General features: G+C 49.6%; 1 protein-coding gene and 1 non-coding gene across 2 annotated transcripts; both read left to right on the top strand.

The window, feature by feature from the left end:
- Positions 1-1,138: 1,138 nt before the first annotated feature.
- wdr36 (WD repeat domain 36) lies at positions 1,139-19,378 on the top strand. Its single transcript, XM_034077229.1, has 19 exons — positions 1,139-1,252; positions 1,341-1,473; positions 2,058-2,112; positions 2,282-2,414; positions 7,572-7,747; positions 8,014-8,134; positions 8,437-8,502; positions 8,793-8,882; positions 10,491-10,633; positions 11,161-11,275; positions 11,422-11,587; positions 12,088-12,196; positions 12,275-12,354; positions 12,435-12,542; positions 12,666-12,897; positions 13,085-13,201; positions 14,751-14,832; positions 15,590-15,795; positions 19,114-19,378. Exons 1-19 carry the CDS (start codon positions 1,141-1,143, stop codon positions 19,261-19,263), a joined length of 2,394 nt encoding a protein of 797 aa, XP_033933120.1. The 5' UTR covers positions 1,139-1,140; the 3' UTR covers positions 19,264-19,378.
- Positions 10,995-11,060, top strand: LOC117441033 (small nucleolar RNA SNORD58). The gene has a single exon (XR_004551354.1). It is a non-coding gene; the product is annotated as a small nucleolar RNA SNORD58 (small nucleolar RNA).
- Positions 19,379-19,875: the final 497 nt, after the last annotated feature.

Here is a 19,875-nt window from a genome sequence, read left to right as displayed (position 1 = left end):
TTACACATCTTCAGATATAACTTTATTAACACATCTTCAGATATAACTTTATTAACACATCTTCAGATATAACTTATTAACACATCTTCACATATAACTTTATTAACACATCTTCAGATATAACTTTATTAACACATCTTCAGATATAACTTTATTAACACATCTTCACATAAAACTTTATTAACACATCTTCACATATAACTTTATTAACACATCTTCACATATAACTTTATTAACACATCTTCACATAAAACTTTATTAACACATCTTCACATATAACTTTATTAACACATCTTCACATATAACTTTATTAACACATCTTCACATATAACTTTATTAACACATCTTCACATAAAACTTTATTAACACATCTTCACATATAACTTTATTAACACATCTTCAGATATAACTTTATTAACACATCTTCACATAAAACTTTATTAACACATCTTCAGATATAACTTTATTAACACATCTTCACATATAACTTTATTAACACATCTTCAGATATAACTTTATTAACACATCTTCACATATAACTTTATTAACACATCTTCACATATAACTTTATTAACACATCTTCACATATAACTTTATTAACACATCTTCAGATATAACTTTATTAACACATCTCCACATAAAACTTTATTAACACATCTTCACATAAAACTTTATTAACACATCTTCACATATAACTTTATTAACACATCTTCAGATATAACTTTATTAACACATCTTCAGATATAACTTTATTAACACATCTTCACATACAACTTTATTAACACATCTTCACATATAACTTTATTAACACATCTTCACATATAACTTTATTAACACATCTTCACATATAACTTTATTAACACATCTTCACATATAACTTTATTAACACATCTTCAGATATAACTTTATTAACACATCTTCAGATATAACTTTATTAACACATCTTCACATAAAACTTTATTAACACATCTTCACATATAACTTTATTAACACATCTTCAGATATAACTTTATTAACACATCTTCAGATATAACTTTATTAACACATCTTCACATACAACTTTATTAACACATCTTCAGATAAAACTTTATTAAACACAGCCTCTGGTTTTGACCCTCGCTGCTCCCCCTCCAGGTGGTCATGTGTTACCATGGACACGAACAGGAAGTGCGCCTGCTGCTTCCTCTCGGAGATCAGCTGGTCTCTGCCGACGCCGGGGGTGATGTCATCGTGTGGGATGTCCAGGGGGGGGGTGAGTCATGTGACCCGTTACCCATCATGCATCCTGTTCCCATGATGCATCGTGTTACCTGTTACCCATGATGCCTTGCTCTCCTCAGATATCTACCTGCGGCTGCACTTTGACTCCGCCTCCTTCTCCGTGTCGGCCATGATGCACCCGAGCACCTACCTGAACAAGGTGCTGCTGGGGAGCTCCCAGGGTGCATTGCAGCTGTGGAACATCAAGACCAGGTTAGCACGTTAGCACGTTAGCATCAGCTGATCAGATTCACTCTTCAGTTCATAACGATGATGCGTTCAGGGTCTGCAGTAACGATGATGCGTTCAGGGTCTGCAGTAACGATGATGCGTTCAGGGTCTGCAGTAACGATGATGCGTTCAGGGTCTGCAGTAACGATGATGCGTTCAGGGTCCGACTGGATGTTTGTTCTTCAGTAACGATGATGCGTTCAGGGTCTGACTGGATGTTTGTTCTTCAGTAACGATGATGCGTTCAGGGTCCGACTGGATGTTTGTTCTTCAGTAACGATGATGCGTTCAGGGTCTGACTGTTTGTTTGTTCTTCAGTAACGATGATGCGTTCAGGGTCTGTTTGTTTGTTCTTCAGTCACGATGATGCGTTCAGGGTCTGACTGGATGTTCTTCAGTAACGATGATGCGTTCAGGGTCCGACTGGATGTTTGTTCTTCAGTAACGATGATGCGTTCAGGGTCCGACTGTTTGTTTGTTCTTCAGTAACGATGATGCGTTCAGGGTCTGTTTGTTTGTTCTTCAGTAACGATGATGCGTTCAGGGTCTGTTTGTTTGTTCTTCAGTAAGCTGCTGTTCACGTTCCCCGGCTGGTCGGCAGGCGTCACCGTGCTGCAGCAGGTACGCTCTCCCTCAACCTGTTGAAGTCCTGATGAAACAGTGATTTATCAGATTGTCTTATTGTGAAAGCGTCAGCTGATAAAAGATTAAAGCTTAGATGCTGTTTTTTATAAAAGATGCTTTTATTTTGAAAATCAGTGATTTTAATGAATGAGATTTTATTTCCCAGAGTCCCGCGGTGGACGTGGTGGGCGTTGGCACGGCGACGGGCCGCATCATCATTCACAACATCCGATTGGACGAGACGCTGATGAGCTTCACGCAGGACTGGGGACCAATCAGCTCGCTGGCTTTCAGGACAGGTGACGTGTTGCAACTTCTCTAAGATCTAAGTGCTCCAGCTCCTCACAGATGATTGGTCGACCCCGTCAGAGACTTCCTGACATCCCATAATAACCTGAGGCTCCAGCAGCATCCTCTGTGCTCCAGCCTGAAGCATCCTCTGTGCTCCAGCCTGAAGCATCCTCTGTGCTCCAGCCTGAAGCATCCTCTGTGCTCCAGCCTGAAGCATCCTCTGTGCTCCAGCCTGAAGCATCCTCTGTGCTCCAGCCTGAAGCATCCTCTGTGCTCCAGCCTGAAGCATCCTCTGTGCTCCAGCCTGAAGCATCCTCTGTGCTCCAGTCTGAAGCATCCTCTGTGCTCCAGTCTGAAGCATCCTCTGTGCTCCAGTCTGAAGCATCCTCTGTGCTCCAGTCAGCCTGAAGCATCCTCTATGCTCCAGACAGCCTGAAGCATCCTCTGTGCTCCAGACAGCCTGAAGCATCCTCTGTGCTCCAGACAGCCTGAAGCATCCTCTGTGCTCCAGCCTGAAGCATCCTCTGTGCTCCAGACAGCCTGAAGCATCCTCTGTGCTCCAGCCTGAAGCATCCTCTGTGCTCCAGACAGCCTGAAGCATCCTCTGTGCTCCAGCCTGAAGCATCCTCTGTGCTCCAGCCTGAAGCATCCTCTGTGCTCCAGACAGCCTGAAGCATCCTCTGTGCTCCAGACAGCCTGAAGCATCCTCTGTGCTCCAGTCAGCCTGAAGCATCCTCTGTGCTCCAGACAGCCTGAAGCATCCTCTGTGCTCCAGACAGTCTGAAGCACCCTCTGTGCTCCAGACAGCCTGAAGCATCCTCTGTGCTCCAGTCTGAAGCATCCTCTGTGCTCCAGTCAGCCTGAAGCATCCTCTGTGCTCCAGTCTGAAGCATCCTCTGTGCTCCAGACAGCCTGAAGCATCCTCTGTGTTCCAGTCAGCCTGAAGCATCCTCTGTGCTCCAGACAGTCTGAAGCATCCTCTGTGCTCCAGTCAGCCTGAAGCATCCTCTGTGCTCCAGCCTGAAGCATCCTCTGTGCTCCAGACAGTCTGAAGCATCCTCTGTGCTCCAGACAGCCTGAAGCATCCTCTGTGCTCCAGACAGCCTGAAGCATCCTCTGTGCTCCAGTCAGCCTGAAGCATCCTCTGTGCTCCAGACAGTCTGAAGCATCCTCTGTGCTCCAGACAGCCTGAAGCATCCTCTGTGCTCCAGACAGCCTGAAGCATCCTCTGTGCTCCAGACAGTCTGAAGCATCCTCTGTGCTCCAGACAGTCTGAAGCATCCTCTGTGCTCCAGTCTGAAGCATCCTCTGTGCTCCAGTCTGAAGCATCCTCTGTGCTCCAGACAGTCTGAAGCATCCTCTGTGCTCCAGTCTGAAGCATCCTCTGTGCTCCAGTCAGCCTGAAGCATCCTCTGTGCTCCAGTCAGCCTGAAGCATCCTCTGTGCTCCAGACAGCCTGAAGCATCCTCTGTGCTCCAGCCTGAAGCATCCTCTGTGCTCCAGTCTGAAGCATCCTCTGTGCTCCAGTCAGCCTGAAGCATCCTCTGTGCTCCAGTCAGCCTGAAGCATCCTCTGTGCTCCAGACAGTCTGAAGCATCCTCTGTGCTCCAGACAGCCTGAAGCATCCTCTGTGCTCCAGCCTGAAGCATCCTCTGTGCTCCAGACAGCCTGAAGCATCCTCTGTGCTCCAGCCTGAAGCATCCTCTGTGCTCCAGCCTGAAGCATCCTCTGTGCTCCAGACAGCCTGAAGCATCCTCTGTGCTCCAGACAGCCTGAAGCATCCTCTGTGCTCCAGTCAGCCTGAAGCATCCTCTGTGCTCCAGACAGTCTGAAGCATCCTCTGTGCTCCAGACAGCCTGAAGCATCCTCTGTGCTCCAGTCTGAAGCATCCTCTGTGCTCCAGTCAGCCTGAAGCATCCTCTGTGCTCCAGTCTGAAGCATCCTCTGTGCTCCAGACAGCCTGAAGCATCCTCTGTGCTCCAGTCAGCCTGAAGCATCCTCTGTGCTCCAGACAGTCTGAAGCATCCTCTGTGCTCCAGTCAGCCTGAAGCATCCTCTGTGCTCCAGCCTGAAGCATCCTCTGTGCTCCAGACAGTCTGAAGCATCCTCTGTGCTCCAGACAGCCTGAAGCATCCTCTGTGCTCCAGACAGTCTGAAGCATCCTCTGTGCTCCAGACAGCCTGAAGCATCCTCTGTGCTCCAGACAGCCTGAAGCATCCTCTGTGCTCCAGTCAGCCTGAAGCATCCTCTGTGCTCCAGACAGTCTGAAGCATCCTCTGTGCTCCAGACAGCCTGAAGCATCCTCTGTGCTCCAGACAGCCTGAAGCATCCTCTGTGCTCCAGACAGTCTGAAGCATCCTCTGTGCTCCAGACAGTCTGAAGCATCCTCTGTGCTCCAGTCTGAAGCATCCTCTGTGCTCCAGTCTGAAGCATCCTCTGTGCTCCAGACAGTCTGAAGCATCCTCTGTGCTCCAGTCTGAAGCATCCTCTGTGCTCCAGTCAGCCTGAAGCATCCTCTGTGCTCCAGTCAGCCTGAAGCATCCTCTGTGCTCCAGACAGCCTGAAGCATCCTCTGTGCTCCAGACTGAAGCATCCTCTGTGCTCCAGTCTGAAGCATCCTCTGTGCTCCAGTCAGCCTGAAGCATCCTCTGTGCTCCAGTCAGCCTGAAGCATCCTCTGTGCTCCAGACAGTCTGAAGCATCCTCTGTGCTCCAGACAGCCTGAAGCATCCTCTGTGCTCCAGCCTGAAGCATCCTCTGTGCTCCAGTCAGCCTGAAGCATCCTCTGTGCTCCAGTCAGCCTGAAGCATCCTCTGTGCTCCAGCCTGAAGCATCCTCTGTGCTCCAGACAGCCTGAAGCATCCTCTGTGCTCCAGTCTGAAGCATCCTCTGTGCTCCAGACAGCCTGAAGCATCCTCTGTGCTCCAGTCTGAAGCATCCTCTGTGCTCCAGTCAGCCTGAAGCATCCTCTATGCTCCAGACAGCCTGAAGCATCCTCTGTGCTCCAGACAGCCTGAAGCATCCTCTGTGCTCCAGTCTGAAGCATCCTCTGTGCTCCAGCCTGAAGCATCCTCTGTGCTCCAGACAGCCTGAAGCATCCTCTGTGCTCCAGCCTGAAGCATCCTCTGTGCTCCAGACAGCCTGAAGCATCCTCTGTGCTCCAGACAGCCTGAAGCATCCTCTGTGCTCCAGCCTGAAGCATCCTCTGTGCTCCAGACAGTCTGAAGCATCCTCTGTGCTCCAGACAGTCTGAAGCATCCTCTGTGCTCCAGTCTGAAGCATCCTCTGTGCTCCAGTCAGCCTGAAGCATCCTCTGTGCTCCAGTCAGTCTGAAGTATCCTCTGTGCTCCAGACAGTCTGAAGCATCCTCTGTGCTCCAGACAGTCTGAAGCATCCTCTGTGCTCCAGACAGTCTGAAGCATCCTCTGTGCTCCAGTCTGAAGCATCCTCTGTGCTCCAGACAGTCTGAAGTATCCTCTGTGCTCCAGACAGCCTGAAGCATCCTCTGTGCTCCAGTCAGTCTGAAGCATCCTCTGTGCTCCAGTCTGAAGCATCCTCTGTGCTCCAGACAGTCTGAAGTATCCTCTGTGCTCCAGACAGCCTGAAGCATCCTCTGTGCTCCAGTCAGCCTGAAGCATCCTCTGTGCTCCAGTCAGTCTGAAGTATCCTCTGTGCTCCAGACAGCCTGAAGCATCCTCTGTGTTCCAGTCTGAAGCATCCTCTGTGCTCCAGACAGTCTGAAGCATCCTCTGTGCTCCAGACAGTCTGAAGCATCCTCTGTGCTCCAGACAGCCTGAAGCATCCTCTGTGCTCCAGTCTGAAGCATCCTCTGTGCTCCAGTCAGTCTGAAGCATCCTCTGTGCTCCAGCCTGAAGCATCCTCTGTGCTCCAGACAGTCTGAAGCATCCTCTGTGCTCCAGACAGCCTGAAGCATCCTCTGTGCTCCAGCCTGAAGCATCCTCTGTGCTCCAGACAGTCTGAAGCATCCTCTGTGCTCCAGACAGCCTGAAGCATCCTCTGTGCTCCAGCCTGAAGCATCCTCTGTGCTCCAGACAGCCTGAAGCATCCTCTGTGCTCCAGCCTGAAGCATCCTCTGTGCTCCAGTCTGAAGCATCCTCTGTGCTCCAGACTTCAGACTTGACCGTTAAAGTGTTATCCTATCGTAGTGATTAGGGGTCGACCGATATTCCGCATTTGACCGATTATCGTTATCGGCCTTTTTTTTAATCAAATTGCCGATAACACGTTGGCTCTGATGCCGTTTCTCTGGCTGCAGCCACCACTCTGTACACGAGCAATGTCCCGCCCACAGCGCGATCTGATAGGCTATCACTGAAGACGTTCCGGGCGGGAGCCAGAGAGGCGGACCTTCTCAGATGACAGGCAGGTGAAAGAACGCAGACACAGACTGAGGCGAGCAGCAGCGCTGAGCGGCAGAGCCACGTGTGTTAAACCGAAGCTGCAAAAACAGCACGATCTATTGATCCAGTTCTATCAGCTTCCCAGTTACACAGGGACGCGGGAAGTCCGTCAGAGTGCAGCGTCTCGGGGGGGGGGGGGGCTGCGAGTGGAGCCTCGCAGTTTTTCAGATTGATATGTGAAGCTCATCAGCTAGCCAACATGTATTTAGCAAATGTTTAGCAACATATTAGAAGCGAGGCTCCGAGTCTCACGTTAGGTCTGCTGTGATAGCCTCACTTTTAATAGTTTGCAAAACATTAGCACTAGTGCTGTGCAGTGGCTAGCAGCTTGTTGGGATGTCATGCTGACAGACAGATATAATAAAGTAAGCATTATTGTCAGCCTGCAGCCCCACTTCCTGTCTCTCTCTGACTCACTGCAGACGGCTGCACTAAAGAAAAGGCTCAGAGAGGAAACCAGCTGGAAGATGTTTAAAAGTTCATTAAACATAATATAGACTATGCGTAAATGCATTTCAAAGAAGTTGAGTTGAGTTGGAGTTATTCTACATTTTGACACCAAGACTTTCTGATTTTACAGCAAATGTACATCGGTTCCAAATATCGGTTATCGGTCTCCTTGATTACTAATAATCGGTATCGGCCTTGAAAAAGCCATATCGGTCGATCCCTAGTAGTGATGGTACAGGTGACCCCCCCCCGGACTGGAACCTTGTTGTTGTTTATTGTTGATTGTTGTCTGCAGACGGCCCCCCCATCCTGGCGTCCGGCAGTCCGCAGGGCCATATTGCATTCTGGGACCTGGAGCGCCGTCACCTGGTGACTCAGCAGAGACACGCCCACAATACCGCCATCGCCGCGGCAACCTTCCTGCACGGAGAGCCGCTGCTCATCACCAACGGGGCCGACAACGCCATCAAGGTGACAACAACAACAATAATAACAATGTCTTTATCACATGATGAGGGTTAGCGGTAGTTATCAGAACCAGGTTTATCTCCAGGTCGACCGACTCGTACGAGGAGTTCGACTTGGAGCAGACATGAGAGACAAGCAAGAATAAACACAGAGAGAAAACTATAATATCACAATGTAGTAAAAATAGCATGGAATAAAAGATAACATAAAACAGGCGGTTGTTAATCTGAAGGTCGTTAGTGTGAAGGTTAACTCCATAGTTTCTTCAGGTGTGGATATTCGACCAGGCAGGGGGCGGACCCCGGTTGCTACGCTGTCGTCAGGGACACAGTGCCCCGCCCACCACCATCCGTCACCACGGAAACGACGGCAAGAACATCCTCAGTGCCGGTAACAACATTTATTACAACAACAACTGATGGTCAATGTTTGACTCGTTGTTGCAGCTTTAATATTTACTTTCTTTAACGTTATTTAGTTTGATCAAATGAAATGTTATTTGTTGTTATTTATATTATTTACACCTTGTTCACACTGAGCTCTGCTTCCCTGAAACTCTGTTTATTTTTAAATCACATTTTGATAAGGAAGCTGTTCTGAGTGAAAGATATAGATGTTATATATATATATATATATATATATATAGATATTATAGTATGTGTATATAAAGTGGTGTCTGCTGCCCCCTGCAGGTCAGGACGGGACGCTGCAGTCCTTCTCCACGGTGCACGAGCGCTTCAACAAGAGCCTGGGTCACGGTCAGTCCTGCAGCCAATCACGTGACACCACGTCCTGATCACGTGACACCACGTCCTGATCACATTGGTCCACTGTTTGATTTGGTATCCATGGTAACAACCGTGTGTGTGTGTGTGTGTGTGTGTGTGTGTGTGTGTGTGTGTGTGTGTGTGTGTGTGTGTGTGTGTGTGTGTGTGTGTGTGTGTGTGTGTGTGTGTGTGTGTGTGTGTGTGTGTGTGTGTGTGTGTGTGTGTGTGTGTGTGTGTGTGTGTGTGTGTGTGTGTGTGTGTGTGTGTGTGTGTGTGTTCAGGCTCCATCAACAAGAAGAAGGAGAAGAAGAAGAAGAAGGGTCTGACGTTCGAGCACCTGCGTCTCCCCGCCATCACTGCGCTGTCCTCTGGTGGGTGATGATTAGCATTAGCTTCATTAGCATATTCAAACACTTCAGGAACTGCCAGGGATGAAGCATTAATCTCATCGTTAGCTTTACAAAGCTTTACATTCATCCTATTAGCGTTAGCTTTACAAAGCACCTGTTAGCGTTTGCTTTACAAAGCGCCTGTTAGCGTTAGCTTTACATAGCGCCTGTTAGCGTTAGCTTTACATACATTCATCCTGTTAGCTTTACATACATTCATCCTGTTAGCATTAGCTTTACAAAGCGCCTGTTAGCGTTAGCTGTACATAGATTCATCCTGTTAGCGTTAGCTGTACATAGGGCCTCTTAGCATTACATAGATTAACCCTGTTAGCATTAGCTTTACATAAATTCATCCTATGGGTTAGATGTACCCACAGGATGTACATAAATTAATCCTATTAGCATTAGCTCTACAAAGCGCCTGTTAGCGTTAGCGGTACATAGATTCATCCTGTTAGCGTTAGCTGTACATAGATTCATCCTGTTAGCATTAGCTGTACATAGGGCCTCTTAGCATTACATAGATTAACCCTGTTAGCATTAGCTTTACATAAATTCATCCTATGGGTTAGATGTACCCACAGGATGTACATAAATTAATCCTATTAGCATTAGCTCTACAAAGCGCCTGTTAGCGTTAGCGGTACATAGATTCATCCTGTTAGCATTAGCTTCACAAAGCGCCTGTTAGCGTTAGCTGTACAAAGCGCCTGTTAGCGTTAGCGGTACATAGATTCATCCTGTTAGCGTTAGCTGTACATAGATTCATCCTGTTAGCGTTAGCGGTACATAGATTCATCCTGTTAGCATTAGCTTTACATAGATTCATCCTGTTAGCATTAGCTCTACAAAGCGCCTGTTTGCGTTAGCTGTACAAAGCGCCTGTTAGCGTTAGCGGTACATAGATTCATCCTGTTAGCATTAGCTCTACAAAGTGCCTGTTAGCATTACATAGATTAATCCTGCTAGCATTAGCTTTACATAAATTCATCCTATGGTTTAGCTATACCCACAGGATGTACATAAATTAATCCTATTAGCATTAGCTTCACAAAGCGCCTGTTAGCGTTAGCTGTACAAAGCGCCTGTTAGCGTTAGCAGTACATAGATACATCCTGTTAGCATTAGCTGTACATAGATACATCCTGTTAGCGTTAGCTGTACAAAGCGCCTGTTAGCGTTAGCAGTACATGGATACATCCTGTTAGCATTAGCTGTACATAGATACATCCTGTTAGCGGTACATAGATTCATCCTGTTAGCATTAGCTGTACATAGCGCCTCATTAGCACATTCAAACACAGAAACTGTCAGCGATGAAGCTTTAATCTCATGATCGAGCTGGAGTTTCACCTCATTGGAGTTTACTCCTGGCGAGGGGGCGGGTCTTATCTCCATGAGATACAATGGTAGATACAACCAACAACAAATACATATTTTACAGTGATTTAATTATAATACACGTTTCAAAATGATGCCGAACGAATAACATAGTGATTAGTAAATACCCTGACTGACTGTGTGCGAGGCGGCGATGGATCAGGCTAGGCTAACGTGTAGCTTTATGAACCCTCTGATGATTGACAGTTGCTGCTCGTCAGTCGGACTGGGACGGCATCGTGGCGTGTCACCGCGGTCGCCTAGCAACCACCACCTGGAACTACCAGCGGTGCACCATGGGAGATCATCACCTGCAGCCGCCGAGAGAACACCGCACCGGCATCGCCACGGTAACATCAGATCACATCAGAAGGACTTTATTGATCCCAATGTGTGAAATGTTGGCGTTGCAGCAGCATAAAGAAACAAGGCATTGAACATTAGAGACATTAAAATAAATAAACGATTCAAAATGTAAACGTCTCAAATAGAAATAAAATAGCGTTAAAAAAGTAGAAAATAGACATGTTGAGAGAGAGAGACAGATTGATAGATAAAAGGCTAAATGTCGGAGACGTGAGGCTGAGTTAAATCAATATTAAGCTATTTATAACTAAAGTGAACTAACTGTAAACAGAAGTGATGGCTCTGAGCTGATGCTGCGTTCAGGTGCCCTGATACCTGCCGTTCATTAGAGCTGCGTGAGGGGAGCTGCAGTGATGACCAATTAGGACACCTTTGATTCTCCATGAAGACGACTTTATAAATCTGAGCAGCTCCTCCCCCTCTCTCTGAAACGCCTGTTTACACCACAGCGACTAAGCTCCTCCCCCTGCTCTCTCTCAGCGTCATGTGACTTCCTGTTTCTGCTCCCCAGGCTGTCGACATCACTTCCTGTGGTAACTTTGCTGTGATTGGCTCGTCGAGCGGGCGCGTCGATGTTTACAACCTTCAGTCCGGCCTTCACCGCGGGGGGCTGGGGGCGGAGAGAGGTACGCTGCTCTGTCATTGGTCCCTTAACCTGCTCTGTGATTGGTCCCTTCACCTGCTCTGTGATTGGTCCCTTGACCTGCTCTGTAATTGGTCCGTTCTGTCTGTCCCTCACTCTCCCCGCCCTCTCTCTCTCTCTCTCCCTCAGCTCACAGTGGGGCGGTGCGAGGCGTCGCCACGGAGACCCTGAATCAGATGACCTTTACAGCAGGCTCTGATTGGCTCCTCAAGTTCTGGCGCTTCAAGACCAGGAAGCAGGAAGGGGAGCTAAAGCTACCTGCTGCGCCAGCTAGCATGATGCTACACAGAGACAGGTAGCTAAGGGTTAGCTTGATGCTACACAGAGACGGTTAGCTAACAGTTAGCATGATGCTACACAGAGAGACCATTAGCTAACAGCTAGCATGATGCTACACAGAGACAGGTAGCTAATAGTTAGCATGATGATACACAGAGACAGGTAGCTAAGGGTTAGCTTGATGCTACACAGAGACGGTTAGCTAACAGTTAGCATGATGCTACACAGAGACGGTTAGCTAACAGCTAGCATGATGCTACACAGAGACAGGTAGCTAACAGCTAACATGATGCTACACAGAGACGGTTAGCTAACAGTTAGCATGATGATACACAGAGACAGGTAGCTAACAGCTAACATGATGCTACACAGAGACGGTTAGCTAACAGTTAGCATGATGATACACAGAGACAGGTAGCTAAGGGTTAGCATGTGTCACCTGACCAGCTTCTTCCTTGTGTTGTTTATGTTTATATTCCTTATTAGCATGCTAACAGTGTTGTTTCTTCACGTTAGCGGGATGTTAGCATTAGCGCTGGACGACTTCACGCTGCTGGTTGTTGACATAGAAACCAGACGGATCGTCAGGAAGTATGCCGGTCACCAAGGCAACATCAACGACATGGTGGGTACAGGAAAGCTAACACGCTAACATCCTGATGCTCAATAACAGCTAACATGCTAACTCTGTTTCTCTCTGCAGACCTTCAGCCCTGATGGCCGCTGGCTGGTTACCGTGGCAATGGACTGCACCATCCGGACCTGGGACCTCCCCTCCGGAAGGTGAGAGTGGAACGGTCCGCTCGATTTAACTTTATTGTTCAACGACACGTTGACGGCAACCTTTATCTCTTCTTCTTCAGCCTCGTCGACTGTTTCCTGGTTGCCATGGCGCCCACCAGCGTGTCGCTGTCGCCGACGGGAGACTTCCTGGTTACGACACACGTAGACAGTCTGGGCGTTTACCTCTGGTCAGAACCAATCACATCGCAGGATTCATATTGATTCATATGTTTAAATACATTGTTATATAACCTCGCTCTGTGTAGAACACTGATCTCCAGCAGCCAATCACAGTGCCGTCTCTCCCTCAGGACCAATAAGAGCCTGTGTGGACCCGTTGGGCTCCGCCCCCTCCCGGCTGACTTCCTGCCGACGGAGGAGACGCTGCCCGGCGTCACGGCAGACGCTTCTGAACAGGAAGTGACATCAGAGGACTTTGATGATGCGTACGAGTCAGCTGAGCAGCTGGGGGCGGAGCTAGTGACGCTCTCTCTGCTGCCAGAGTCAAGGTGGAAGAGTCTGATGCACCTGGACACCATCAAGGTGAGACGCCTGGGCAAACACTCACTCAGAACCTTCCTAAAGATAAACTGACAATCCCAACGCAACTTTGTCCACCAGGTGGTTAGAAATATATTGCATATATTTAACGTGTGTGTGTCTCTCTCTCTCTCTCTCTCTCTCTCTCTCTCTCTCTCTCTCTCTCTCTCTGTCTGTCTCTCTGTCTCAGAGGAGGAATAAGCCCTCCGCCCCCCCCTCAGCTCCTCCCTCCGCTCCCTTCTTCCTCCCGACAGTCACCGGCCTGACGCCTCGATTCACGTCTCCCGTGGCAACAGAAGAAACTCAGGTGAGGTTCAGGTAGCGAGGACACAGAGAGAGAATGGAGCTGATAGCGAGGTGAAGTTCAGGGCAGTCTTTTTTTGCAAGTCCAAGTCAAGTCTCAAGTCTTTGGTCACGAGTCCAAGTCAAGTCTCAAGTCTCTAACGAATAAAAGTCTCATGTCTCTTCTGGTTGTAATAAGCCTTCTATTGTCTGCTGCTATCCAGTCTGTTCAGAATACTGCACAGCTATATCTAAGAAGTTCAAAGCATTTACTGTGTTATTATCACTCCTATATCTATTAGCATACAGTATCAGTACTGATTAGTTGTTTGTTATATGATCACTTTAAACAGGCTATTGCAATGTGAGGACAAACATCACACTTTGGCTAAATGCAAACAACTTATAAGCAAAACACACAGAATCAGAAATCAGTAAGCAAATACTTTATTAATCCCCCGCAGGGAAACTGTTACAAGTACTTAAAAGCGGGTAATGATTAACCTTCCCGACCTTTTTTATGTCATGTCAAGAGTTGGATGTCAACGCCACTCAACTCAAACAAGTGTGACAAGCAAACATTCACTAATCTTTTCAAATCTTCAGTTACAAAGCTAGCAGCAAGCTAAGTTAGCATCACACAGCTGATGCTGAGCTAAACATGTTTGCTAACCGTCCATGCGTTAATGTGACTGACCTCTCCGGGTGAGTTTTCAAGTGCCTGATGAAATGTGACGTTGTTGCGCCAGCATCCTTGATTTTGATATTGCAGACTTTGCAGTGTGCGCTCCTTTTGTTGGTGCCGCCGGCGTTTTGTTCGAAGTGTTTGGAGTTGAACCGAATTACAAGCGGTACAGCCGCAGGTGTGCCGCCGGTCGCTATTGTGTTACTACGAGGTAGTAACAGAGGCGCGCACGTCTGCGTAATGAGCCCGGCTAAAGTAACTGGATGGCCTGCCTGCCTGTCAGCCTTCCATCTGGGCACAAACTTATCTCGTGCCCTCATTGGTCATGTGCGCGTTCGTGTGTGTTGGAGGAGGCGGGCTCTATAAGGAAGTAGCAGCCTCTTGCAGATTATCTCCGGTTGTGTATTTTCAGATTCTAGCGATCTCGAGCCGGTTTCTCTCAAATGTACCTACCCCACCTTTAATACGCCAACAATAGAAAACACAATGATTGTTCACGAGTCCCAACACACGAGTCCAAGTCGAGTCTGAAGTCTTTTGGTCACGAGTCCAAGTCAAGTCTGAAGTCTCTGTGTGTGCGACTCGAGTCCGAGTCGCAGACTCAAGTCCCCATCTCTGGTTCAGGGGAACATCCCTGCTTCAGGGGAACATCCCTGCTTCCTGACATCACTCCTGATCACTCACACCTGATCACTCACACCTGATCAAGCACACCTGATCAAGCACACCTGCTCATGGCAGAAGATGTCCCTTCAGCTGTGTTTTATTTGTCTTCACGCTCACCACTGAGGGTTGTTCTGTGCCTTGTTTTTGCTTCATGCTGCTGCAGGATGAATAAAGTACCTCTAATGTTATTATCTAATTGTTGTTGTTGTTGTTGTTGTTGCAGTCTCGCCTGCTGGGCTCCTCTCTCCTGACGCAGCGCTCTGAGTTCCTCTCCGACCTGCAGGTGGCGCTGCAGACCTCCTGCTGTGAGGCTCACCCTAACACCTGATATTATTTAATGGGTTCATTTCATATCTATAAAACACATCTGATGAGACTATGTTTATCATTTAATGAATCTTTCATCGTGTAACACTCTGTTCCTGTAGACCTCAGGACCGGGTCATGTGATCAATATAAATGATTTATTTTGGGTTTATTTATTCTGGATATGTATTTCTGTTAGAAAACCCTCCCTGGTCCCCGGCTTGAGCTTAAACCTCAGGATCCATTATTTATGATCCTCTCAATAGTAGTCAACATAAAAAGAGAATTAGTTGGTTCTGACTTTTTCTCAAAATTCTCACTTTTTCTAAAAATTCTCACCTTTTCTCAAAATTCTCACTTTTTCCAAAAGAAATTGACTTTTTCTCAAAATTCTCACTGTTTCTATTTTTTTGACTTTTTCTCAAAATTCTCACTGTTTCTATTTTTTTGACTTTTTCTCAAAATTCTCACTTCTAAAAAAATTGCCTTTTTCTCAAAATTCTCACTTTTTCAAAAAATTCTCACTTTTTCTAAAAAAATCGCACTTTTTCTAAAAAAAAATGACTTTTTCTCAAAATTCTCACTTTTTCTCAAAATTCTCACTTTCTCAAAATGCTCACATGCCTCAAGCAGTCCTGATGCTCTTCTGGGTGATCACACATCCTGTCTTGAACTCAGCTCCAGTTGGGATACCTGTGTTAGCATGCTGCTCTCAAAGAGGACTCTGGATAATAATATCTCTCTCTCTCCGTGCAGTCGATCGCCCGCTCAGTCTCCTGAAGGATTGTGGGCCGGCAGCGGTCTCCGTGGAGATCACCTGTCTGACATCACTAGGGGGCGGGGCCACATCACCAGGTGGCGGAGCCAGTCTGCTGCCCGCCTTCATCCAGATGATTGACAGCATGCTGGCCAGTGGGCGGGACTTCGACCTGGCACAGGGTTACCTGGCGCTTTTCCTGAAGGTAAGCCAATCAGAGCGCAACATTCAATTCATGTGACCCTTTCAAAATAAAGGTCCTGCACCTGGAAGTGTTAGTCGCTCTTAACCTGTTGAACCCCATCACCTGCAGGAAACGGCGTCTGAGGGCTTCTCAATATTTAATGAACTATGAAGTAGGGCTGCTCAATTCATCGCAATTACGATTATGGCTTGCAACGATTACGGAAACAACGTAATCGAAATAAAACGATTATTTTTTATTATTGTTATTACTTTTTCTTTTTGGTTTTTCAGTTGAGTTATTCTTAAAGTTCAGGCTGTTAAAAACATAATGTTCACATGTTTTATCTCCAATGTTTTCAAGTCAATGGATAATCGTTTTTAATAATCGTGATATCAGTCATTGACCCAAAGAATGGAGATTATGATTTTTGCCATAGCCGAGCAGCTCTGAATGTTCCATATCCGTAACGGGAAGAGACTCAGCAACGAAACACGTGGCTCGCGCTCAGCCTCTGCGTTAGCCACGTGCGTTTGCACAGAAAGTCACTCATAACACCCTTATCACTTATCGTAGCTGCACATCCACCCCATGGATGTATCTGCATCATCACTCCATGATCAGAACTCGCAAACCTATTAACAAACAGACCTCACAGCACGCGGCGCTAGGCAACTACACGGCAGTGTGGCCCACCTGCAGCTACGCGGCAGTGTGGCCCACCTGTAGCTACGCGGCAGTGTGGCCCACCTGTAGCTACGCGGCAGTGTGGCCCACCTGTAGCTACGCGGCAGTGTGGCCCACCTGTAGCTACGCGGCAGTGTGGCCCACCTGCAGCTACGCGGCAGTGTGGCCCACCTGCAGCTACGCGGCAGTGTGGCCCACCTGCAGCTACGCGGCAGTGTGGCCCACCTGCAGCTACGCGGCAGTGTGGCCCACCTGCAGCTACGCGGCACTGTGGCCCACCTGCAGCTACGCGGCAGTGTGGCCCACCTGCAGCTACGCGGCAGTGTGGCCCACCTGCAGCTACGCGGCAGTGTGGCCCACCTGCAGCTACGCGGCAGTGTGGCCCACCTGCAGCTACGCGGCAGTGTGGCCCACCTGCAGCTACGCGGCAGTGTGGCCCACCTGCAGCTACGCGGCAGTGTGGCCCACCTGCAGCTACGCGGCAGTGTGGCCCACCTGCAGCTACGCGGCAGTGTGGCCCACCTGCAGCTACGCGGCAGTGTGGCCCACCTGGGTGGGGGTCTGGTCTTCAATGGCTCCTGATCTTCCGTTAGCAACATCCTGCTTTCCCGTCTCCAGACGTCGGAGCGAGAGACAGGTTTGGCTTTACGGCCAACTGCATGCGCGAAGCCCCCACGTTGTCTTGGTAACGTTGGTGTGTGTGGAGATCCCCTTCGATTCTATTGGCTCTAACGGTCACTGCTACCTCATTCGGGGCGGGGGCGGGATCAACTCCTGAACAACAACAACAACAAGCCCGCGTTTTCTCCAGCTTGTACACAACGATGGAGAAAAGTAACAAGCAGCGGTGGTCCTCTGAGGAGACCAGCTCCCTGCTGGGAACCTGGTCCTCTGAGGAGACCAGCTCCCTGCTGGGAACCTGGTCCACTGAGGAGACCAGCTCCCTGCTGGGAACCTGGTCCTCTGAGGAGACCAGCTCCCTGCTGGGAACCTGGTCCTCTGAGGAGACCAGCTCCCTGCTGGGAACCTGGTCCACTGAGGAGACCAGCTCCCTGCTGGGAACCTGGTCCACTGAGGAGACCAGCTCCCTGCTGGGAACCTGGTCCACTGAAGAGACCAGCTCCCTGCTGGGAACCTGGTCCACTGAGGAGACCAGCTCCCTGCTGGGAACCTGGTCCTCTGAGGAGACCAGCTCCCTGCTGGGAACCTGGTCCTCTGAGGAGACCAGCTCCCTGCTGGGAACCTGGTCCACTGAGGAGACCAGCTCCCTGCTGGGAACCTGGTCCACTGAGGAGACCAGCTCCCTGCTGGGAACCTGGTCCACTGAGGAGACCAGCTCCCTGCTGGGAACCTGGTCCACTGAAGAGACCAGCTCCCTGCTGGGAACCTGGTCCACTGAAGAGACCAGCTCCCTGCTGGGAACCTGGTCCTCTGAGGAGACCAGCTCCCTGCTGGGAACCTGGTCCTCTGAGGAGACCAGCTCCCTGCTGGGAACCTGGTCCACTGAGGAGACCAGCTCCCTGCTGGGAACCTGGTCCACTGAGGAGACCAGCTCCCTGCTGGGAACCTGGTCCACTGAGGAGACCAGCTTCCTGCTGGGAACCTGGTCCACTGAGGAGACCAGCTCCCTGCTGGGAACCTGGTCCACTGAGGAGGTGCAGAGGAAGCTGGAGCACAATTGGCATTGTTGTTGTTGTTGTTGTTGTTGTTGTGAGGGGTTTAAGAAGCAGGCACGCAAACGATGACGCAGCACCAGTCGGACTCAGGGCGGTGTGAACAGAGCCGGAGCTAAACCGAAGAACCGGTTCTGAACCTAAAAAGCTCACGGAGCTTGAACCGGAGTTGCGTTGGTGTGAAGGAGGTTCTAGAGGTCACGGAGAGGTCAATCAGCAACATCCAGAGATCAGGAACATCCACCCAAATGACCCGGAGGAGCTTTGTCTCAAAAGGTCAAAGGTCACTTGTGGTGCATCGACCTTGAGACAGGGTGCTTCTGGTCCGCTTTCAGTCGACCTTACCATCTTCCAAGGTTTCACTATAAGGACAAACGATGTTTCACCAGGTTCCATCTGAATGTACTTTAAATAAAAACATCGATGTAGATTGTGACTCTTCTGCACCCCAGGGTGCCACTGCTGAGAGAGCCAGCCCTCTGGAGGCCGAAGGGCATCCAGAGGGCGAAGGGCACCCTGAGGCCGAAGGGCACCCTGAGGCCGAAGGGCACCCTGAGGCCGAAGGGCACCCTGAGGCCGAAGGGCACCCTGAGGCCGAAGGGCACCCTGAGGCCGAAGGGCACCCTGAGGCCGAAGGGCACCCTGAGGCCGAAGGGCACCCTGAGGCCGAAGGGCACCCTGAGGCCGAAGGGCACCCAGAGGCCGAAGGGCACCCTGAGGCCGAAGGGCACCCTGAGGCCGAAGGGCACCCTGAGGCCGAAGGGCACCCTGAGGCCGAAGGGCACCCTGAGGCCGAAGGGCACCCTGAGGCCGAAGGGCACCCAGAGGCCGAAGGGCACCCAGAGGCCGAAGGGCACCCTGAGGCCGAAGGGCACCCTGAGGCCGAAGGGCACCCAGAGGCCGAGGGCGCAGCAGCTTTTCAGTATAAAAGGTGTCGTTGAGCTCCAGACCTTTATTGTGAAAATCTCTCCTCCCTCAGGTGCACCTGCGCTCCCTCTCTCAGGACCCGGTTGCCATGGCAGCGTTACTGGGGCTCTCCAATAGGCTGGAGGCTGGGTGGGCGGAGCTACGGACGTCTTTCGACCAATCAATGTGTTTGCTGTCGTACGCCAAGAGTGCACTCCTGTGATTCACACACACACACACACACACACACACACACACACACACACACACACACACACACACACACACACGGAGATACACTAACACACACTGTATTTTAATAAAACGTGTTGATTCTCCGTCTGTTTGTTGTTGTTCTTATTTCCTGTTCTGAGATGTTCCTGTCATTTATGCCGGGAGGCCTGTGGCGCAGTGGATAGTGCGTTGGGGTTAGGGGGGCACAGGTTCAAACCCCACTGCAGTCAGCATGTCGTCGTGTCCCTGTGGCGCAGTGGCCTGGAGCACAGGTTCAAACCCCACCTCAGTCAGCATGTCGTTGTGTCCCTGTGGCGCAGTGGCCTGTAGCACAGGTTCAAACCCCACCTCAGTCAGCATGTCGTTGTGTCCCTGTGGCGCAGTGGGCTGTAGCACAGGTTCAAACCCCACTGCAGTCAGCATGTCGTCGTGTCCCTGTGGCGCAGTGGCCTGGAGCACAGGTTCAAACCCCACCTCAGTCAGCATGTCGTTGTGTCCCTGTGGCGCAGTGGCCTGGAGCACAGGTTCAAACCCCACCTCAGTCAGCATGTCGTTGTGTCCCTGTGGCGCAGTGGGCTGTAGCACAGGTTCAAACCCCACC

The sequence above is a fragment of the Pseudochaenichthys georgianus genome, unplaced genomic scaffold (genome assembly GCF_902827115.2).
Source record: "Pseudochaenichthys georgianus unplaced genomic scaffold, fPseGeo1.2 scaffold_1416_arrow_ctg1, whole genome shotgun sequence".
NCBI lineage: Eukaryota > Metazoa > Chordata > Actinopteri > Perciformes > Channichthyidae > Pseudochaenichthys > Pseudochaenichthys georgianus.
This window is presented reverse-complemented; position numbering and strand designations above follow the sequence as displayed.